General features: G+C 40.9%; 1 protein-coding gene across 2 annotated transcripts in view; it reads left to right on the forward strand.

Moving 5' to 3' along the window:
- MACROD2 (mono-ADP ribosylhydrolase 2) overlaps positions 1-22225 on the forward strand; it is an 857698-nt gene that overhangs the window by 558376 nt on the left and 277097 nt on the right. For both annotated transcript variants that reach the window (XM_035322711.1, XM_035322712.1), the window contains exon 7: positions 17264-17294. In XM_035322711.1, coding sequence (XP_035178602.1) covers positions 17264-17294 — 31 coding nt within the window. The remainder of the gene's footprint in view (positions 1-17263; positions 17295-22225) is intronic.

Here is a 22225-nt window from a genome sequence, read left to right on the forward strand (position 1 = left end):
CCCCCCCCCCCCCCCCCCCCCCCCCCCCCCCCCCCCCCCCCCACCACAATTGACACATGTGGTTTTTCTCTGAGTCACATTATGGAGCTGCCCATATTCTGTTCTGTACCATAAGACTAGACTTATGGCTATATTTATTGCAATACTGTAAAACATTAGTGTTGCTGTTAATTACAGGTGAAGCAGCAGCCAAAATTCTGAATTATAATTAAATTGGGTTTAGCTTAATCTGTATATATTTTAATGTTCTGCTTTTTAGTCCATAAAGAATTTATGGGTTGTCTTTACTAACCTAATCAATAGAAGAGACCAAATCAGTCACAGGTGATGTTTTTGCTTGCTGGTGTTTAAGAGCACTGTGTAAAGACCAGGAGCCTACCAAAGAGGTACTGCTAGCTGTCACGATTTGAAGTGGGCTCAGCATAACGCCGGATTTTGACAAGATGTTTAATGGTGACGTAAAGGGTCAAGGTTTTCAGGAATAATTTAAAGGAGAGAAATGAGGCAGCTTGGTGCCTCATTTGTGCTACTTGATAATCAGCCAAACTGCTCAAAATATACTCCTGTAAGTCAGAGTATTAGTGTGCCACTATTTTTCTGAATGGCACTTACTGTCATTAAATTTATAAAATAAAAGCTTTTCCTTTTAAGAAGAAACTCCGAGGACCTCAGTCAGTGCACTGTGTCCTGTGGCGATGGAATGAGCGAGCTGAAGCCAGCGATGCTGTCACAGTGGTCCATGTGCCGGGGAAGGCAATAACTGATGTTGCTTGTGGTGTATGGATGTATAAAGGTCAGGGACCACCGCTCAATAACCTGTAGAGCACAAGCCATTTTTCTCATTTATTATTAGAACAAATCAAAACTCAGATGTTACATGCATTAGCCTCCATCTCTTCTGTTCACTTCCACTTGCAGTTAGTATTGGTATTTTGCCCAGACGCATGTACCTGTCCTGGACAACATGGGCTCATTCGCTGAAGCTAAGGTGGCAGTCTCGAGGGTCTTGTCTGGTAGCCCCAGAGATAGGCTCTCATGTTTTTCTGGCACCAGCTGGACAAAGAAGGCTTGTGCTGCAATGAGAACCTCGCCTTCATTGCTGGATATTGTTGAGAAAATGAGCAGCATTGTATGTTGAGAGTAAACCATAAAAATTTTCACAGGACACAGAAGTGTAGAGCCTTTAGAAGATATGGATTAAAAATCAGTTAGCAGATGAGAAATGAATGCAAAGAATAAAAAATCAATTCTCTTGATGAAAGAGGTGCAGTAGTATTAGGGATAGCAGTGTCAGGACCAGTTTTGCTCAATATATTTAAGTGTTTTCAGCAGCGCAGTAGAGAGGGCTATAATTTGCTGATAACTCTGAATGACTGACATTGTATATAAACTTCAAAGACTTTAGATAAAAATTGCAGAATCCACAATGGAATCATGTAAATGACTAAAACGCTCATGGGCTCTTAATTAGTTGTAACTCCTCGGGGGAAAATTTTCTGAAAGTGATTTTGGATGACTTCTTGAAAACAGTTCTGGCTGGGGAGACAAATAAAATGCTCAGCTCTTAATGGTGTGGCTAGAGATTAACCTTTTTATAGGGGGGGCGAAGAGGGGGATGTAAATTGAATGCTGCTGTCAGGTGGAACACTGAGTTACCTGAAAGGATATAGCAGAAGTAGTGAAGATCTGTCAAATATACAAAATATTATGACAGTCACTGTATTCGATATATTTCACGATAGGAGAATCTAAAAAGCGCATCTTCCTCATGTTTATTTTGTTATAAAGCAAAAGGGTAACGATGACGTTAGATGACGTAGTATTTTACTTTTCTGTTTTGGAGAGCTGTTCCCTGTTAAGGGGTGAAGTTCCTCATAAAGCCTGCTACAACAGCATGTTGGGAAGGCATTAATGAAGGCCAAAGAGAAGATCATCACAAGGGAAGGGAGAAGGCTTCCTTGTGGCTGCGGGTAAAATGAGCAAGGACACGGAGGGTCTGTGGTCCCTTTTGCAGTTAGCACTGACCAGTGTGGTACATGATCCTTTTTCATGCCAGAGGAAAGCAAGAGCAGAGTTGGCGGTGAGCTGGTGGCTCCCTAGGCAGTGTGCCCATGAGCTGGCCATCAGCTCGGTGATCAGGGCTTCCAGCTTTGGTGGCTGTCCTCCTAGTTGCCCATTAAACTTGTTCTCAAGTGATTTGTTCTTTTCACACATTTTAGCCTGAAAAACAAACAAACAAACAAAAAAACAACCTTCCTCTTCTTTTGTCAGCTTGTCCATATGTTTCCTTCATAGTTATGCAGGAAGATCATTGAAGACGACCAAATGTGTGTTGAACTCAGTGTCCTGCCTTTGCCATGGCTGGGAACTGATGCTTAGCGAGGTGGGTAAGGACAGGGCAAGATTTAATGACACTTGTCAGAAACACTTTCCTAGCCTGAGCTTTTCATCGCTCAGGGACTTCATGATCCACAAATTTTATTTTTGTCCTTTAAATCCCTCATTGGCTTTTTCTTAGATGAATTTGTAACATTGTTTTTTTTACTCCCATAAACTTTGCTATGACATCCACTGTGCTTTTTTTCCAAGAAGCATCTCCTTTTGTTTGTCTTGAACTTAAAGCATGCTGGTTTCATTTAATGTCCCCAGTATTTTTTTTTTTGTCGACCCGCAGGTTTGATTGGAGGATCCTGAGTTATTTTTGTTGTGATGTAATGTGCTGTAACTGTGTACCACCCTATGACGGTTTTACTGGGGCGTTTATTTCAGTGTGGGGTTTTGCTCATGTATAAAAGGGACAAACTTTCATTAAAGGGGGGTTTGTTTTTTCTTTCTTTCTTTCTTTCTTTTTTTTTTTTTTAATTCAGCTGTTCATTTTCCAGTGTGGAATTAAAGTCTTGATAATCTTTTAAGTTTAATGTAGTGTTACTTTGTACTATACTGCAAGTGATTTAGCATTTTAATTTAAGACTACCATGTGATTATTATCCAAATATATTTCTTCTCTCGTGACTGGGGAAGTCTTGACTATCAGTAATCTGAGGATATTACTTCATTCTTGAACTGATGGTTAATAATGCCAGCTTTTAGGGAAATGAACACTTTGTGGATGTGTCTCCATCTACTGGAAAAATACTCAAAGACCCACACATTTTGACCACGTATAATCTCCTGTTTGCTAGCTAACAAGGCAACAATTGAGCGAATGTGGGTGGTAAGTCTGTCAGATGTGGGTGGTGGATGAATGAGCCCCAGGTGGGGAGGGTGGGCTTGAGGGGAGAGGGACAAAAAGGGACAGAGGGGGAGAGAGACTCTTCGCAAAGGAAATGTGTGAAAGGTCAGAGGAAGTGTAGTACTGCCTCCACGAACAACCATAAAATCCTGCAACTAGTTAAAGGAACATTTAAAGGGCTGGCAAAACAGATGGTGCATAAGTTAAAACTGTACAGGAGCAACTTACCTTCTGCAGCGATTTCAGCAAGACAGTTATTTCTGTGGTTGTTACTCTATCATTCAATCACAACATGCAATTACTATAGCAAACCTTCTGTCACATTGCGCACGTTTTCACACTTGTCAGAGGAAAAGTCATAGATTAAACAATATGGTTTAAAGCACTGTTTAGTTATGAATTTCGTAATTGTATTTTAATGTAATGTGTTCTGCTGAAGCAGATCTCCAAAGAGCAAGAACCAGGGGAATATTCTCAGGAAGAAAAACAAGTATCGTTGGCCATACAGATCCCATTAGCACAAATGGAAATTTCTCAGTGCTAATGCCTTTGCATCAGTCTGAAAACACAAGCAATTAGAGCCCCGTTTTGGAGTCATTGCATGTACAGAACTCTCACTGAAATCAATGGGAGCTTGGAGAAAAGACAGACAGACAGAAGAACCAGGGCCTTAACACTAACATACCCCTTTTTCTTTTGTACAGTCCTTACCATACCACATGGTACAACTTTTCAGTTATTTCTTAATTCTCTTCAGAGTATTTGAAAACAAAACAAACAATAAACCCAAAACAAATTGTAAAACCACTTTTCAAACCCTTTTGTTTTTATGTAAGACATTGCCATCCACAGATGCAAGTTTTTCATTTCATGTTTTCTTAGTTGCCTCCTTTCTGTTTTTTGTTGTTTTTTCTCTGCTCTTTGTTCTCCAGAACTGGTAAGTGACATACATAGTTGTTTAGATGTATATATGTTGCTTTTGTCTCTCGCGCTAAATGGTTTGTGTGAATGATGAAGTATTAGTAATGCAAGTGGTTGTTCCTTATAACGTTTCTTGAATAATAATGCATCTCTGGTTTAGAGCTTTTCATGTCTGCCTTTCCTTTAGGGAGAGAAAAAACCAAAACAAAACAAAAAAACAATGAAACACAACCAAACTAAACCAATTCAAAGCAACAACACAAGGATCCCAATATCCTTTAAAAAATAATAATAATAAAAAAATAATGAAAGGGGCATCTGGGGGCAACTCAGCAGAAAATACATGGAAATCAAAGCAATAGCTATATTTTTTAGTTCCATTTTGGTTAGTCTGTGCAGTTTTCATTTGGGAAATATGTATTTAAAAAAATCAATAAAACTTTATGCCTTTTCAGTTGTGATTCTTTTACTATTTTAAAAATACAAGTACCAGCTATTTGCAAACAAAACATTTGGAAATAAGAATTTGACAAGGCTTTAAGTGTTACTTGAATCCAATACAAAGTCTGTCTGGATCATTATATTACACAGGAGGGTATAGAAAATTAAAGTCACGCTTCCATTTTAAAATAGTTAACCTTGTATTTTTGCAGCAGCACCTATTGAGAGAGAGAATAAATGTCTAGAAGAGAATGAAAGCTGGAGGAGCTTACACAAAATATTTTTACTTTCTCTCTTTTTTGACGTTTCTAATATGCGTGATGGCCGTTCTTGCATTGATATTGAATTTTTATTGAGCCTTATTCTGACACATTTACTGATGCCAAGTGAATCATTATTCAGATTCATTGAAATTGGTGGAAATTCTGTCAGGGGTTATTTGTAAGGACAAAATGTGAGAACCTGCAACCCTGGATTAGTCTTTCTTCAAGGACTCCTCATTTTCTGAGTGCCCAATTGAACCCATTGCCACTGATTTTTTCCAAAACCTTCTTTGACAGAAGATTTCCATTTTGTAAAAGTGGTGATTTCCATTTTGAAAACCGACCCGAGGTACCAGAAATGAGGCATCTGGAATTGTTGGGCTATTTTTGGCAATATTGGCACAGCTTGTTTATTCACATCATTTGACAGCAGCCTGAGAAGAGTAACAATTGTAGAAATAGGATTTGGATTCCAGCTGAAGTTTAGGATTTCTTGCTGCCTGCAATGGCTCTGAATCAAGCCACAGATGGTAACAAGGCGCCTGTAGCTGCTGCTCTCCTTGCACAGGCGCTCCAGCAACACTGAAAGCAAGGAAGGACCTCAGGAAAAATTGTGAAGTGGATCTGAAAGCAGATGTGCCACAGCTGTAAGGGAAGTGATAATGGAAGCAGTGAATTCAGAAAGGAGTGGATGGCAGCAATCTGTCATTTATGGGGGATGGAAAAAAGGAAAGGAAAAAGCTGAAGTGAGGGGATAAATAGGGGGAAAATGCTGTGCTGAGGAAACTCATAATAGCTGTGGAAACATTGGTGTAGAGACTGTGTCTGGGAACAGTAGAAAATAAAAACACAATCTCCTTGGTCTTTAAAAAGAATCTCAATTTGTCTTTATTGTGATTTATGCCATCAGCCCTCCTCAACAGTATTACAGCCGCGTAATCCACAGCTGCTGTTATTTATTCTGAATAAAGAAGGCAATTTTAACTGTGATCTCCCTTGACATTTCCCAAGGTCTGCTCCTGTCTCCTACCTTTCATCATCATGTACTACTTCAAGGCAATCAACGTCTCTCTTGCCTTCCTCAAAAAGAAACATGCGTTTCGGTCGCTCACCCTGGACCGGAGTGACACAGACGTTGCAGGTTATGGGAGATCAATTGCATAGCCCTGCTCCTCTTCACTTGGGACAATTTCTGTGTGGGCAAGGTTGGAATCCAAATAAGACATTAGCCCACTTTGTCACAGTAGCTAGGGTGGCAGGAAAGAAAGAAAATAGTGTCTTACCCAACAAGGTATCTTCTCTTTTTCATTTTATAATCTGTGTCAGTGGCAGTTGGAACCATTAGACCTGCATTAAAATTACATATTACTTATATAAATGGGAGCTATAAATATCACAAATAGTAAAACTAAAATTGCACCGAGGTTCAAGAGACAGTATGTCTAAAACCTACAAAATTAAGGGCATTTAGAGGAAAGCCTCAACCTCCATCTCCCCTTAATTTACCTCATTATTCTAAGTTGTCAGAGAGTGATCTCAATACTATGTTAATGTCATTTTATGGCTTTTTCTCTCAAGGTTCCTCAGATCTGAATCAGACCACAGTAAAAAGTGCAATTATATTTCTTTGTGTTGGTTTAGGTGGAGCAATAAGGATGACACAGCCTAGAGTTAAGGTGGAGCATTTACTGAAATCAGTAAATACTTCTGTAGCCAAATATCTCCCTTCAAATGTTTTTATATTATTATAGTTATTGTGGGTCCTTATCCTTTTTTTTTTAATATTATAATTGCAAAGCTGATATTGATCTCTACATGTGTTGCAACATGCAAACAGTACAGTAGGTATGTCCTCTCGCATCAGCCTGCATGGGCTCAAGCCCACTGGCAAAGCAATGCCTGTTCTGAGAATAAATGGGTGTCTCAGCTTTTGCATCCCCTGGGGGTGGAAGTCACGCTGGACTACCAGGAGCCAGCGCTGTGGCCAGCAGATCTGATTTTCCCAGCTGTGCTCCTGGAAATTAGACCAGTGTGCAGGACCAAGGATGCTGTTTAGCTCTTAATTAGCCCTTTTTGAGAAACTGAGTATATTAGCTAGCCTGGAGGTGCCTTGCTTGGTGCTGGCATCTGTGTTTGTCTGAGGCAGGAGTGTGCCAGACAGGCCTTTCCTGGACTGCTTTAGGCTCTCCTTTGCCGTTGCACTCAGGAGGCTGACTACCATACATGATGATTTCATGAAGCTGGGGAAGTCTGGCCCATCATTTTTCATTAGAAGTAATTCTGTATTGAATCAGTGGAAAGAATATTCCTGCGGTTAGGGCTCCAGAGAGAGAGAGAGTTCCTGAATATGCTTTCTGGCAAATATGTCTGATTTCCTGTGCTTAGGGAGAGATTTGTTTCACCTAAATTTAGCTTAGGTATCTAGCTTCGCTCTGTAGTCAGTGGTTCCCCATGAGAGCCATTCATTTGACCTGAAACAGCTGAATTACCTTCATTATTAACTGTAGTGAGAATCATAGACCTAGAAGTCCGGGCTTGACATGGCTTAACGGAGATGAAGCTGGATCCTGCTTTTCCTCTTGGTTAGCAATACAGGTGTGCGATGAGGTCAGTGGATCCTGCGGGATCTTGTGAGTAGAAGTGTGCCAGTGGGGGTGAGATGCCCAAACACTACTGTGAAGGAGGCCTTTGATGCTAAAGAAATGGGGCCCTTTAATACAACAGTGTTTTTGAAGGAGGTATGATTAAACGGTGTTGTTAATCTTGTGAAAGGGATTTATTTCCTTGATTTGAAATAGCACTAAGGGCTGCATCCGAGTTGTTCTTATAAAGGAAGCTCTTCTTGATATAATAGTTAGATACTCATAGTTTAATGACTACAGAGGAAAACCTGCCAACAGTTTCAGGTTCCGCAGTACTGAAAGGCTAATGAATACAGGGCATGTAGGTGAGTATCCCTTTCCCTTTTTGAAAAATGCAAGGGGATTTTTAATTTATTCCTCTTCAGTACTAAGGAAACCCCTTCTTTAGTAACACTAGAAGCACATCATAGATGTTCAAAAATCAAAAAAAGTTGTCGTTCACTTCAGGCCCATTTTTGTGTTGGTTGGTATAGGAAAAAAAATAAAAATCTGTTCTAGGTTCTCATTCAGTGTTCTGTTCCTTCCTCATTTGTTTTTAGTGCTTTAATTGGTGAGGTTTTGTTCCAATTGCGATGACTTCTGAACACCTTAAGTGAGTGCTGCCTTATACATGCACTTACGATGAATCTGTCTGTATTTTATTGTTATGTGTGAGATGGATTTAAAGCAGGCTGAGCTGCTGGGATTAAAGGGTTGTGGTCAGTGGCACAAAGTCCAGCTGGAGGCCGGTCACTAGCAGCATACCCCAGGGGTCAATAGTGGGGTCAGTGCTATTAATGACTTAGATGATGGGCAGAGTGCACCCCGGGGAGTTCTCAGACATACAGAGCTGGGAGGAGTGCCTGATAAACCAGATGGTTGTGCTGCTATTCAGAGGCATGCTGACAGGTCAGAGAGTTGGGGGGGGGGGGGGGTCTCATGAAGTTCAACCCAGAATTGCAAAGCCCTGCCCCGGGGAGGAATTGCCGCGTGCCCTAGTGCACTCCGAGGGCTTGCTGGTTGGAAAACATCTCTGCAGAGAAGGACCTGGGGGTTCCTGGTGAATAGCAGAACTGGGATTGTTCAGCGTGGAGAAGAAACAGCTCAGGAAGGATGTATTATCAGTGATATCATACCTGATGGGTGGGAGGAAAGACCGTGAGCCAGACTCATTCCAGAGGTGTCCAATGAACAGACAAAAGGCAGTGGGCAGAAACTGAAACCTAGGAAATTCTATTTAAATATAAGGAATTCCTTATTTATTCTGAGGTTGGTCAGACTCCAGAACAGGCTGCCCGTGGAAGATGTGGAGTCTCCATCCCTGGAGATGCTCCAGCTCGACTGGGCACAGGAGTCCTGGGCAACCTGCTCTGCATTCCCCTGCTTTAAGTGGGAGGGCTGCACTGCATCATCTCCAGAGGTGCTTTCCAACCTCAGCTATTCTCCGTTTGTTTGAAATGTGAACAGCTCTTCTTCTTTCTCTTCCTTTTTTTTTTTTTTTTTTGAGAAAACATTTCCATAGACTATATAATTTTATTGCTGAGGATTTCTAAATGTGAATGTTGTATGATTTTCAAAAATGTGTAGCAAAGTGTTAGTCTCTAGTTCCCCTATCAGCCTTTCGTTCTTGCTACAGATGTGTGAATAGTTCAGAAAAAAAAAAGGTAACCCTCCCCCATAACTGAGTTTATACTCAGGGAAGTAAAATTATCTGAGTGATTTTCAGTCAAGATCTTGATCCAGGTAGTTAATTTGAGCTATTATTTTTATTTTCTGAAAAATAATGAATTTCAAATTATCTAAATAAAAATCTGGTGAGAATCCTCAAGTAGTGTATCTCCTTAAATAAATTCTGTTCTGTTTCCGTAACTGTAATGTTGTACAGTTTTGCATAGATCACTTCAGCAGCTGGTTTCCATGTCTTCAAAAATCTATTTTAAATTCACATAAAGTTAGAATACACAGCTGCTAAAAATCATTTGTAAATTTTCATGGTGGCTCCTCATTTTTTTCCCACATTCTCACTGTTGACTGAATCTTCTTTGGTTGAGGTTTGTAATTATTTCAGTAAAAAGTAAACAAAATTGTCACTTGGTTTGCATTGCTGCTTTTTTGGCAAACAGGTCATCAAAGGGAAATCCTCCCCCACAGCCTCTGGCCTTGTTTACAGGAAACATTAAAGGTGTTCTTTTGGCCCGTTTAGCCTCTCAGGTGGGCTCTTTCAGCAACTGTGCTTTTGTATAAATAGACTGTAGCTTTTCATGCAGCCTGTATTTGCCGTGAATATTTGTATGGAGCAGTCTGAGTAGGGTCAGAAGACACTTGTGGAGATCTTGGAAAAGCTCAAATTCACTGTTGTGGATTTCTGTGATCTCCTGAGTTATGACGAAGCTCTCTACATGCTTGTTGCAAATAATTTTTACTAAATAGGAGCCCTTCAGTCAGCTTTCAGTAGTTTTGGGACAGGTCCCATCTATCAATAAACATTTGCAATGCAGCTGTTAGATTTTAATCACTGCCGTGTATCATTATCTACGCCAGCTGTACTTTGATTGTGTGATATTGACTTACATTTTGGCAAATGGAGGTGCACAGAAGAATTTAGATACCTGGTACAGAGAGGATGATTCATGTTGGGACTGGATCTGAACTTCTGCTCTGTTTCCTTGACAAGCATCTTCTCAGTTATCACTATCCTTAGAGGATATTCCCTCTGTGAATGAGGAAGCTCGTATGAAAGCATGGAGGTTTGTATGCGATCTGCCGTATTTAAAAGAACATTTCAATTATTTTTTTTGAGGCAATGATTACTTTTGTGTTCTTTAGAGACAGATTAATAAACATGCTAATATGGTCTGTAATGAAAGCTGAGTTTAAACGTTCTCATATTCAGTTTTTCCACTTAATTTCTTCTCTTCAATTTTCAGTATAGGAAACTGCATTAGAGTTCTGTTAATAGGTCTTCTCTGAATGATAGTAATTTGCAAAATTTGTTGTTCATTAAATTACAGTTCAGAATTATGACAACTATAGAATTTATGACTGGAGATTAAGACTGGGAAATAACATAAGTTTTTCTTTTTTTTTTCTTTTTTTTTTTTCTTTTTTTTTTTCCAAATAGTAACATAAGGGTTTTTAAAAGGTAACAGAATAGCGTTATAATTAGTGGCTTGTGAAACAGTTTGGTTTACAAATTTAATCCTTCTATTAAAAATAGTGAAAACCTGACTCTCAATGCTTGATGATACTGCTGTCTTAAATATGTATGTATTTACCCTGTGAATAATTTGTGTAGTTTAGGAAGTACAACAGGCCCTGAAGTTTCTAGATTTAGGTACTTTTTGGAGTGATGTGATTTTATGGAGTATGGAATCCTGAAGAGCACGTAAGGCACTCATTTTCAAAGGAGCATTGGCTGACCATCAAGAGTGGCAGTGTAGCTGATGCTGAAGTTAGTTGATGCACACTAGAAAATGATGGTACAACCGGATTCAGACTGCTTAGACTTGGAAGAGTTAAGTAGGGACAGACTAGTTGCAGCAAGGAGAAGGGAGCAGCGGTTCTGTTGTTAACTCAGTGCCTGATGAGATGGCCAGCTAGCGTGCTTAGCCCTCGTGCTGTCCTGGAGCTCTATAGATCATCCTCCTCTCGAACTGTGGCCATGGGTGGTGGATGCCCTGTGCAGCTGCATACCACAAGTCAATGTCTGTACATCAGAGCAGTCAGCATTGCAGTATGGCTGTGTGTGGTTTGGGTTTATTTGTCCTCTCCAGAGCCTTCAAGAAGTACTGTTGTGGCAGGGAAGTATTCAAAGTCATTGTAAAAGGGAGACCCAGCAAGGCCTCGCCTTGCATGCTCATCGGTTCCTGACCACTAAAACAAGGAGCTGTAAGTGTTTTACCAGAAAGCCAAGCCAAGGATGTAAACCAGAGTCAAGGTCTCTGCTGTTTAATCAAACGGAGGTGTGGGAGGTGTACTGGGTGTTATTGTGGCACTGAAATGCTGGGGGCCGTGGGCTGCAGCAGGTAGGTGGTGCCCCTATGGATGCCTGCTGGTAGGCTTGTGCGTGCCAGCTGTGCAGGGAGACACTGCCGTGATGGGTATGGATGAGCTTGAGGGGTTTCCAGTTTTCAATCCCTCTGCTCGTACATCCAAAATAAGGATTGCACTGGGTTTGGAGCACATGCCAATTGATGGTTTAAATGTCATTTGCTGCCTCTGAAAGAACAGAAAGGTTTTCTCTAAGTTCATCCAGGACCGTGCTTTCTCTGCCACTTCATAGTCCAGCTCTGCAACCACAATTCATCCCTAAATGTCAGCAATACTTAAGGGGAGTAAGAACTACACGTTGCCAGCCAAAAAAGGGACATGAGGAACAGCCTTACGTCCAGCCATGCAGAGCTCTTTTCCATCTTTGCATTTCCTGGCTGAGGTTCGGTACATTCCCTGCCTTTGTGGCACCCTGACCAAGTGCTGTGAATTATAAATGTGCAACGCTATATTTCCCCCCACACACACCTCTTCACCACCTACTACATTTGAATCATAAAATCTTGTAGTGAATATAAATGATTAATTCCTCAAACGATTGATATCCTTTAAATTAGTTTACTTTGTGGTTTAGCTTTCATAGTACTGTGCCATAGTCCTCGTAACAGCGCTTTGTAATGCTGTGTTGTAGATGCAACAGCTTTTTGGGGTTGTGTGTCGAAGGATATTCATAGTATCCTATCTAGACTTTTTTGTTGTTGTTGTTTTTTCTTTTTCTTGGTAGAAAGCATAGGATTTAAGCAGTAAATGCATTTTTTTTTTAGGTGCACAGGAAGTGTTACAGAGGTAGATAAGTGACAAGGAAACAAGAACATTATTAATCTGTGATGTTCTGTGAAGTTATTACAAATACTATATTTAGAGTGAACTCCTTTATAATACACATGGGAATTTAAGGTGTGAAAAGTCCCATATTACTACTTTAAATCTATGCAGCAGAGCTTGTTGTAGCATTAGGCAGCTTTCCTTTTCAGTCCTCTGCTTTGCTTCTGCAGCGTCCCTCTGGCATTCACCCTAGTGAATCACAGCAGAGCAGTGCTGTCGGGGCTCCTCATAAACAAGCAATTTTCTCTCTGCCCACTCCTCTGCCACTTCAGCTCATGAGGCAATCACCAACCGTACAACAAACAATCTAGCAAAGGTGCTTGCCATGCTCCTTTTAAGACAAGAATGTGTACTGCGCAGAGGAGCTCATCTTACTCTAATATTTTGATGTAAATGAAGGAAGCTGGAAGACAAAAACTTGGGTCCAACTTACTATTATTATTAAAGAAGCCTTTTGAGATAATTAGAGCACAGGTTGGTTGAGTTTGAGGTCAGGTCCTCTGAATCCAACGAGGCATCCTCCTCCTGTTGAAGCCAGGATTCAGGTGGGTTTCAGGCATAGCAAGTGTTTTGGCACTTAGGTTTTTGGAGCTTCAGGTCTCTTTGGCATTGGATGTTAGTGCGTCCACAATTGTGAAGACTCTGTAGGGACAGTATTTCAAAGTGGAAGGTAAGTTTTATTATGTTTGGTCCGTAAAAAACAGGCTGCATATCATTTCTTGGCCACCATGGAGAATAAAATTGCACTGGTGTGGTTCTCAAAGCCAAAACCTAGGGCAACCTCCCACTTACTGGGAAAAAAAAAGGGGGAGGGGGGGGGGAAGGGAGGAGGTTCAGAAGAGAGGCTCTGAATGGATAACTCCTAGCAGTGTCTCAAGGGGATAAAAGCAGGCAGCTCAGGAGCACATGAGGCTTTGCAAAGCTCTGGAGGAAGATGGGAGGGGAAGGGAAGTAATCCAGCTTGAGCTGATACAGGAAGGCATCACGCTAATCGAGCGAAGGCTGGCTGCTACTTCAGATTATGGAAAAGAATGGGAAGATGAAGATGCTGCTTCTAGAGATGGCAGAGGAGCATGGTGCTTGTTGAATACACCTTTACGCAACGTTGGTTACCTGCACCAGCAAAATGTCTGTAAGCTCAGGTGCCAGGGTGCTCATGATGCACGGAGCGACTTTGCTGCGTGGATGGTCCCCTTCTGCTCCTCCAGGCTGATTTGCTGAGAACAGCAGTCTTTGAGTGTCCCCAGGCTCAGGTGGAGAGTTTTCTGTCATAGGCCCCAGCTAGCAATGAGACTGGATGAGAAAAAAAGTCCAAATATAAAGTGTAAGGCCATTTTTTTTTCCATCTGAGGGAATGTTTGTTGCCTTGAACTTGTTGGAGAAGCTTGTGTTGGTGTTTTGTGTAACACAGTTAGCTATCTTCAACCCAGAGATACTGAGATATTTTTATTTCACTGGACAACTATATATTAAAAAGAAACATGTTTCTACCTGCATTGTTGGTAAAAACATGGACTCTCTAAAAACCTCATGAATTATTTGTGAAGATTCGGTAATGAAGGATTCTGCATGAAGAAATGACTCTCAACGATGAATATTAGTTAGTGCACTTTGTGAGGTGATGCACTGAAATCAGAGAAAGCTCAGTTTGTCTTTGATATTAGTTTTGTCTGCTGCGTGTGTCCTGGGAGAAAAGTATTTACCTTGTATGGGGCTCAGTTGTGGCAGAAATGACCCTGGGATGCCCAAGCAGAATGCTGAGCACTTAATTTAAAGAAAGTTCTTGCTCTGTGGAAGCAATTAGGCCTGCAGTGGGAGGTATCTGCTCATGTAGACGTGGCGATTGTGTGCATCTAAGGTATAGCAGTTAATACATTGCGGCTCAGTGTGAGCTAGTACCCCTTGTTGTAGACAAGCCCTTAAGTATTTAAATACCCAGGTCTCTCTCACTTAAATGTCTGAGAGTCCAACGTGGCCTCCACATGGTGACTATTGTAAATTTTCCTCATGAAACTGCATTATGTTTCAGCCTAATTAGTGCTGCTAGCTGTAGCCTTAGTAAAGAAACATTAGATTAGAAAGTACCAGAGGCTGAGTGCCCACATCCTCTCCTACAGGAATTAAATCAATTTCAGTCTTGCAGTATTCACACAGCTGATTTAATTTGGCCTCTTTCTCTAGATGATGGCGGCAGCAGAGTAGGAAGCTCTTGCCATTATTACTTGTGTTTTACTCCAGAGCTGAATCTGTTTTGAGTGCTGTCAGGGTAGCATTGCTTATTAGCCCCCAAGTAAAGCAAACACTATTTCAGTAGCAAAGAAATTAAAGGTTAGTCAATAAATAGCAGTTACTGGCAACAAATTAAGATGAGGAACATTTTGTTGTGGTAATAGGAATGAACGTTCCCTACTGTGAAATTGGATTTTTTATTGAAATCAAATATATAATTAAGATATTATGCACAGAAAAGGTTAGAAACCTTAACATATTTTGTCCATCAGCCAAATATTGTAGTATGTTGATATCCATGCTGTGAGATCCCCATTACTGCTCTGCCAGTAATTTCAACCTGGCATCTAGGCTAAATTGTCTCCCTAGGAGCCAAGAGGAAACATAGTTGATATGCGATCTGAGGCACGGGCCTTTCTTGAATGAATAAAAGTGCTGTCATATTTTACGAAATTACATCTGCTGGTTATATGCGGTGATCATCTCTCAATGAGGGAGAGGGCAGAGTTCACCTAAGTTATGGCACAGGCTGGTATTTGGAAGACACTTGACAGGATTTAACACAATCTTTTAGCTTCTCTCAAATATATTTAAGGTACACGATAGAAACTGAAAGCAAGGTAATGATTATGATGTGTCTACACAGTAATTTTAAAATAGGTATTAAGAAACATGCACAGCACAAATTGCTAGCTAAAGCTTGCTAAACAGCCTCAGGGCAGTATATTCCGTGAAGGAAGATGGAGAAATGCAATAAGCGTCTGTCATGCAATGCCAAAAATGCAACTCTGTTTAATCTCCTTTTCCCTGAGCAGAGCTCAAAAGGAAGCCCAGTCACCTGTGGTCTGCAGGCTTCCCCTTCAGCACTCGGCTCCACGGGCCCCAGTGGACACTGCAGCTGGGTGCCGGTTGTAGGTGGCCCTTCTGGAGCAGGGGTTGGACCTGATGGCCTCCAGAGGTCCCTTCCAACCTCATTCATTCTCTGAAATCTCACCAGCATATGCTGGTGGTCCCATGGCCCCAACAACAGTGGCTGTGCGCCCGCATGGGGATTTGAATTGGTGGTGCTGCATCCCTGTGTGGTGCAGCCCAAGGAGCTGTGGGGTTGATGGGACTTCAGAGGTGCTGGAGAGCTGTTTCCCTGTGCCCAGAGTTAGGTATGGGGCAAGAGCAAGAACTTGAACCCTCCCTTTCTCATTCCCTTTGACTGGTAGGAGTATCTAAAGCATGTGCATTACCTGAGTTGTGCAAAAAAAATCGAGAGCAAAGCACTAGTTTGGAGCAATTTTTTGTCAGCACATGGAACTTCAGTGGTGGTGAATTTTAAAATCTCTTGCCAAACTGCGCAAAATCATCATTTTTGTCTCTCATTGCTGGAGTGCCCGTTGCCACCTCAGCCTGAGCTGTGTAACCATATGCATTATTTTTTTCTATTCCATTCCTCATTTCCTTAAAGGGCTGATTTATTGGGTACAAACTACAAAGCTAAGTATTTTTCAGGATGTAAGTCGTAGTGGATATGAGAAGGAGAGACTGTAATTCTCCCCCACTTTATTTTACTTAAGTATTTTCAGAGGGGAGGGGAAGGCTGTATTCTTTCCATTAGACCTCTCCTTTCTTAATCACCATTCCCTAATTAATTCCCTGGTTAAATATAAAGCAAGCATTAGCTTTGAATAATGTTTTCCTGTGTGATTAAGTAAAGAAGAATTCCTTTCTTTTGTATGATGACTCATCGCCAGGGGATCTGGAGCAAGCCTGAGGGTGGATATTTGAGACTCCTGTTCCAGGTGCTCTTGTACCTTGGAGCTGTGTTTGCTGTCAGTCCGGAGGTGGGAGGCAAAGGTGATATCACATATCAGCGGCACACAAAGAAAATTGTCTCTCTGGTGAAACCATGTCACTAGTACAGCTTGGGTTTCTTCTGGTGGAAGGCTGAGTCTGACTCTTGGAAATGCAAATCTCTAGACAAGGCTTACAGTTAGGAGAAATGTAAATTACAGCTCTTTATAGCACAATGTACGTAATGATTTTTTGCTGCATGATACATTTTCTTTGGTGTCCAAGCTGGCCCCCAAAATTTCTTTTTGCCCATCACCTTCTCATTCCTCTCCCTGCACTGGTTGGCACGCCTGACCTGTACCAGTGCAGCTATGTGTGGGGTGGCATCATATACCTTGTGGCTGAAAGAACCAAGGTGAAAAAAGAGCCTCTGAAACAAAAGGCGAGGTTGTAGTGAACCAGGTCATGGCCAAGAGGCAGGGAAGGGCAAGGTTTAAGCTGGCCAAGGTTACTTCACCACTGAAGAAACACGGTCTAACTCTATCCAAAGAATACAACTTTCTTCTATTGTACTAGCTCATGGCATTAATTTTCAGCTCATGGTGATAATTTTTAGCTCAAAAGGGAGTTTTAATAATGATTCTTGGTTCAAATGTTGCTGATAGCTTGGGATGAGAAAAATAATATGGCTTTATTAACTTAGCAGCAAAGAAAACATATGGAATATGTTTCATATAATGACATGAAAATGCCTGTGGATTGAATGCCGTAACAGTGAAGGCTCCAATATGTAATTGCTGGGTGTTGAAAAACTGGCACTTAAAAATAACCTTGGTTTTTGATAAAAAGTTCAGAAAGCAGAAATCCCACTGATGTTTGTTCTTCCATTTGTTTTACAGGCATTCCCCTGCATTTCAACGGGAATTTATGGTAAGTGAGACCTTAGGTGTCACCTATTACTTACTTGTTTTTATTGCTATTATTAGTTGTTTAACCAGAGGTATTTCACATCAGATGTCTTGTCAGTCAATTTGACCTGTGAATCTGCTTATACCGTGTTAAATAAGAGACCCAAAGCCAGGATACTACTACTGTGACAGGATACTAGCGTGCTGGTAAATGGATGCTATCGTGCAGCCCTGAGGAGCCTGCCAGCCAGGGCCCATGACTGTGATTACACTCCTGTAGCTCTGGAAGCTCTTAAACACACTGCTTGTGGCTTCAACACTGGAAAAACACTGTTTTGACAAAATTTTCTATCCAAAAGGCAGGCAAACAAGCAAGGCTCTGCAATGGCCAAGGCTGGGGGAGAAAGTGTATTTTCCTCAAACAATCTTGCTAGAATAACATGAAATTTAGTTCCCTGGAGTTGTGCTTCAACGTGTTTAGCTTACTAATTAACACCCAAATTAATACTGCCTGAAGATATGGAGGGAAAAAGATATGATAAAAGTTAATCACTTGCTTTGTTGTAGTTTCAAGGCAATCCACCACTCATAGTCAGGTGCTTTTTGATTGGCATTGTGGAAGAAGTGGGCAAGACATTTAATGGAGGAAAAAGATGCGCAATTCCATATTGGGAAAGATGTATGGAGAAATCTGTGAGGGGATGTGCAAATTCACCAGAGGATAATAGTATTTTCGTCACAAAAAATCATGTGGACTGTAATTTTTTTCTCTCATTTAGCTTCAGTGAGTGTGTACAAGTGATAATAGGTTAGATTACTGCTACAGTCAGGGATTTTAGAGAAAAAAACTAAGCAGCAATAAAAAAATGCAGTCATTGTGTATCACCATACTATGATATAGCCGCTATGTGAAAATAACATCTAGTAATTTTTAGCTATATTAATTTCAGCTTTAACTAATCAGGTACTGTGGATGCTGGAAAATTATTAAAAACAAAGTGACAGGAATATTTAAGGTTGTGTTTTTAAGTAATATTTGGAGAAGCTGTTATTTAAAATGGATTGTTTGGCTGTGAATGTGAATTAGGCTTCAGAGGGCATAATATAAATTACTTTGGTGTATTTTTTGCCACTTGAACTACATCTTTTGCAGAAGAACGTGCAATGCCATTCCTGCAAACACCAGAAGTCACCAAAAATGAATCTGGCTTCAGAGACAACTCTTAGTCTGCAGTTCAGATCCACCTCTTGAACTTTCAGGGAAGGTTCTGTATTTTAGTTCTTGACTTTCTGACATAAGCCTTGATCTCTAAATCTCCCCACGGACATCTTATTATTATTTCATAAAAATAGGCAAGACATCCTGTCAATATATGGAAATTACTAGTGGTTGGAACTTGCATATAATAGCAATTTCACTGTATAATTGGCCTAGTTAATAGAAAAGGTCCCAGCAGGTGAGGAATATGGTTACCTGAAGTTGGTAAAGGATGCTGGATCTCTGGTAGGAATCTAAATTTTACTTACCTGGGATAATGGATGCTTTTCTTAGTTAGCATTGGCTTTTAAGTGGTACGCTGGGGCATCACCGAAACATTACTTAGTGTGGCAGATGCTGTTTGAATAATTGGTTGGTGTTTTCACCTTTGTTAGGAGAATTGAGGCATATTTCTTGTAGAATGTTCTGGTTTTCTGATGCTGTTTTTGTTTGTTTGTTTGTTTAGCTTTTTTTTAACCTCTAATTTGCTTTTGCTTTTTACATTTTAATCAATAACTTCTATTCCTCAGTGAAAAAATACTTATCGGGGGGGGGGGGGGGGGGTTGGGGGGGAAGAAAAAATCTTCTTTCCAGACTCCCAAACGTACTGGGTGCTGGTGTAGCAATTAAATGGGCAACCCTGTATCAGGCTTCAGGTGTCAGTATTCTCAAGAATGTGTGACAGAAGTTGCAGTGCTAAAACTGTGCTACATGTTGTGCTTGAGATGTAAGGACACCCCAAACACACAAAGGTATGCTTTCATCTTTCTGTTTTTTTGTATTTTTTTTTTTTTCTCCCCTTCTATCCACACACATTCCTTTAGATAATGTCAGTGTCTAGACAAGCAAGTGGATCAGTTTCATTCCTGGTGGTCTAGCTGATGAGTAATGCTTCATGTATTGTACAGTTAATGCTGGACTACCCCAGTAAAGTGCTGGTGAAGGAACGTACAGCCCTGATTTCAGATCCAGATGAACACGTGCTGTCCATGCAGAAACCCTGGGCTGATAACTGAGTTTCACTTCCCAGCAGAAGGCGACAAATTTGCAAGAGATCGACTGAGTGGATGCAGTTAAAGAATCTGGATTACATTTTGCTCCAAATTCTTGTAAATGCCTACATTGCTTGTCTTCTCTATTATCATTAGATGAAAGTAGTCACACTTCTCTGGAGAGCAGTCCTTTCCTGTTTACATCACTGCAGATCACTCCCTTTTTCCCATAGAAAGGAAGCTGGGAAGAATAAAGCAAGCCTCTTTCAGAGGTTTCGGCAAAGGGCAGATTGCTTTTCGTGAGAGGGTGTTGGACAGAGGAAAGGTCTGCCTTTCCTCCCCAAACACTTCCATGAGCCCCACCTCTACCCGCAGCACTGGGGAGGTTCCAGCCTGGATGAGTTAGAGCCCCGGGAAGGCCATTTGCCACTAAGGCACCGTGCCAGGAGTCAAAACTTTGCTTTTAATGTGCTCCTATTTAAAGAGTGCTGGCAAAAGTTTCACTCATGAGGGATCTTTGCTTTAAAAGTCTGATAGCTTCAAACGAGGGATTAAATCTTTTAAAAATGAGGTAGAAGCAACCGATACTGAATGTTTGTAAGGTCTGAAGAAAAAGTATGGGTCTACCCACAGACACTTTGGAGAAAAAAATAGTGTTATCTTTTCCTAAGAGATCCCTGTCAGCTCTAATATGCCTCTAAACTGATAATCAGTCTAAGAAAGCAAAGGTTATGAAGCCTCATGTCCCCATGGATCCCTGGGTTACTCCTTTCTGTTGCAATAAATGCTTTCCTTTATAACAAGAGCATGAAGTTTCATAAATAAAACTGCTCCAGGAGTACAGAGGACTTGTACTCGCTCCCATATTGTTAGGGATTGCCCTGTACTGGGGCAGCAAGTGGCAGAGTCGCAGTTCAATAATTCCTCGCCTTAAGCCAGGAGCACAAGGCATAAAGCATTGTCGCAGCTTTATGAAGGCCAATTTCATTTTTAGGGATATTCTTATGTTTTGTTTCTTCTCTTTTTCAAAGAAGTTTTGCTATTAAAAAAATAATAAAGGTGATAAAAGCAAATTCACAGACAAATTTGTAGTCCAGAAGGTAAAAAGAGTTATTTTAGGCTGTATTGTGTCTGATTTTTACTTTATACACAGTGATGACTATTTACACATATGCTTTCCCCATCATTACCACCTTGTTATATCTGAGGTACTGACGGAAAGAAAAAGTGACTTCCTTGGGTAGTTTTTATGGAAGAGCACGTCATTATCATGTCTTTAAGAAGCTATCCACAAGTTATGGTGTTTGCAGCCTGCAAAGTGAACAGGGATGTCTGATACGGTGCTACAAATCTTATGAGCTGCAAAATTAAAACAAGGCTCTGCAGATGGATATGAGAAGATGGAAATTTTCATGCTTTGTCACATGCTCTGTTGAGAGATCATTATGGGCTGGACTACATATGGAAGGATTTGGGGATGTTATGGTCTATGCACACCTTATTTGTTACCTCTTTCTGTTATTTTACAGTAATACAGGCTTTGGCTTCTGTTCCTAGATACTTATTTTGGCAATGTAAGCTGCTCTCTGGCAACATAAGCAAGAATTTAAATGTTATTTTAAACTTAGGGAAGGAAAAAGGAAAGGGGAAGAAAGACAGTAAGAAATCTTCAGCTGGTATTTCTTTTTGTCTCTACATCAGTGTAACTGTATATTTTACCTTAGCTTGACTTTCATCAAAGTATCATCTCACCTTTCTGAGAAAAAAGATAATGACAGTTCTTAGATTTTGTTGTGAATGCTGATTTGCATTTTTTTAAATGTAGAGAGGGAAAGGGAAGAAGTCGAAAAGCCATGGAAGTGTAGAATGGGTCTACAGTGATGTAGGCAGTGGGAATGCTCAGGTTCACCACATTTTAAACACCCTTATTACGTTGGAGTAAGACTTATTTGTTTTAGAATCTGGCCACTTAAGCTTACTTACAGCTTTTGGCCTGGTCATGGCACAACATTGCAAGGCTAAATTTATTATGTGTTGCTGCAGGAGAGTCTGAAAAGCAGGCATGGAAAGCAGGAGGGAAAAAGAAGCGGGGGGGAGTGAAATAAAGTGTGCAATGTGTATATAATACAGTCTCAAGGCAGGATGCAGGGAGGTATCACATATCCTCCACTCTGCCTTGTCTCCATCTGCGGAGAGAGGTCCCTCTGTGCAGTGCCAGCTTGTCACGCAGCTGTCCTGACCTCCAGCACGGCGTCCTCTGTACCAAAGAACAATTCATCCTAGCAATCTACACGGGGCTGGGAGCGTGTCCATCAGCTCTTCTCGCTGTGAGGTGATCCAAGATAGAGTGTAACAAGGGATTAACCGACAGGTGCGCCACCGAAGGATTATAAAAGCCCTCTGAAAATCTGAGTCAGAAGACTAAACCAAATGTTTTAAAAGGCAGAACAACTTTCTGACACAGGGCTAAAGGTTGAGGCAATCTATTTCTATCTTTCCCATCTGTTTCTCCTCATTTTCTGTTGGCATTTTGTTCCTAAGAGATGTATTTCTTTAATGAGCAATTCTAATAAGGGTTGCAGTGTTGTCTTTCCAAAGAAGGAGTTAGCTTCAAAATTTTCGGAGCCGCTATGCACAAATAATGCACGTGGTATAATGGTAACCATGAGCCAGCCTTGTATTCATCTGCAGTCTGGTGCTCTG

Source organism: Oxyura jamaicensis, chromosome 3, assembly GCF_011077185.1.
Source record: "Oxyura jamaicensis isolate SHBP4307 breed ruddy duck chromosome 3, BPBGC_Ojam_1.0, whole genome shotgun sequence".
Lineage (NCBI taxonomy): Eukaryota > Metazoa > Chordata > Aves > Anseriformes > Anatidae > Oxyura > Oxyura jamaicensis.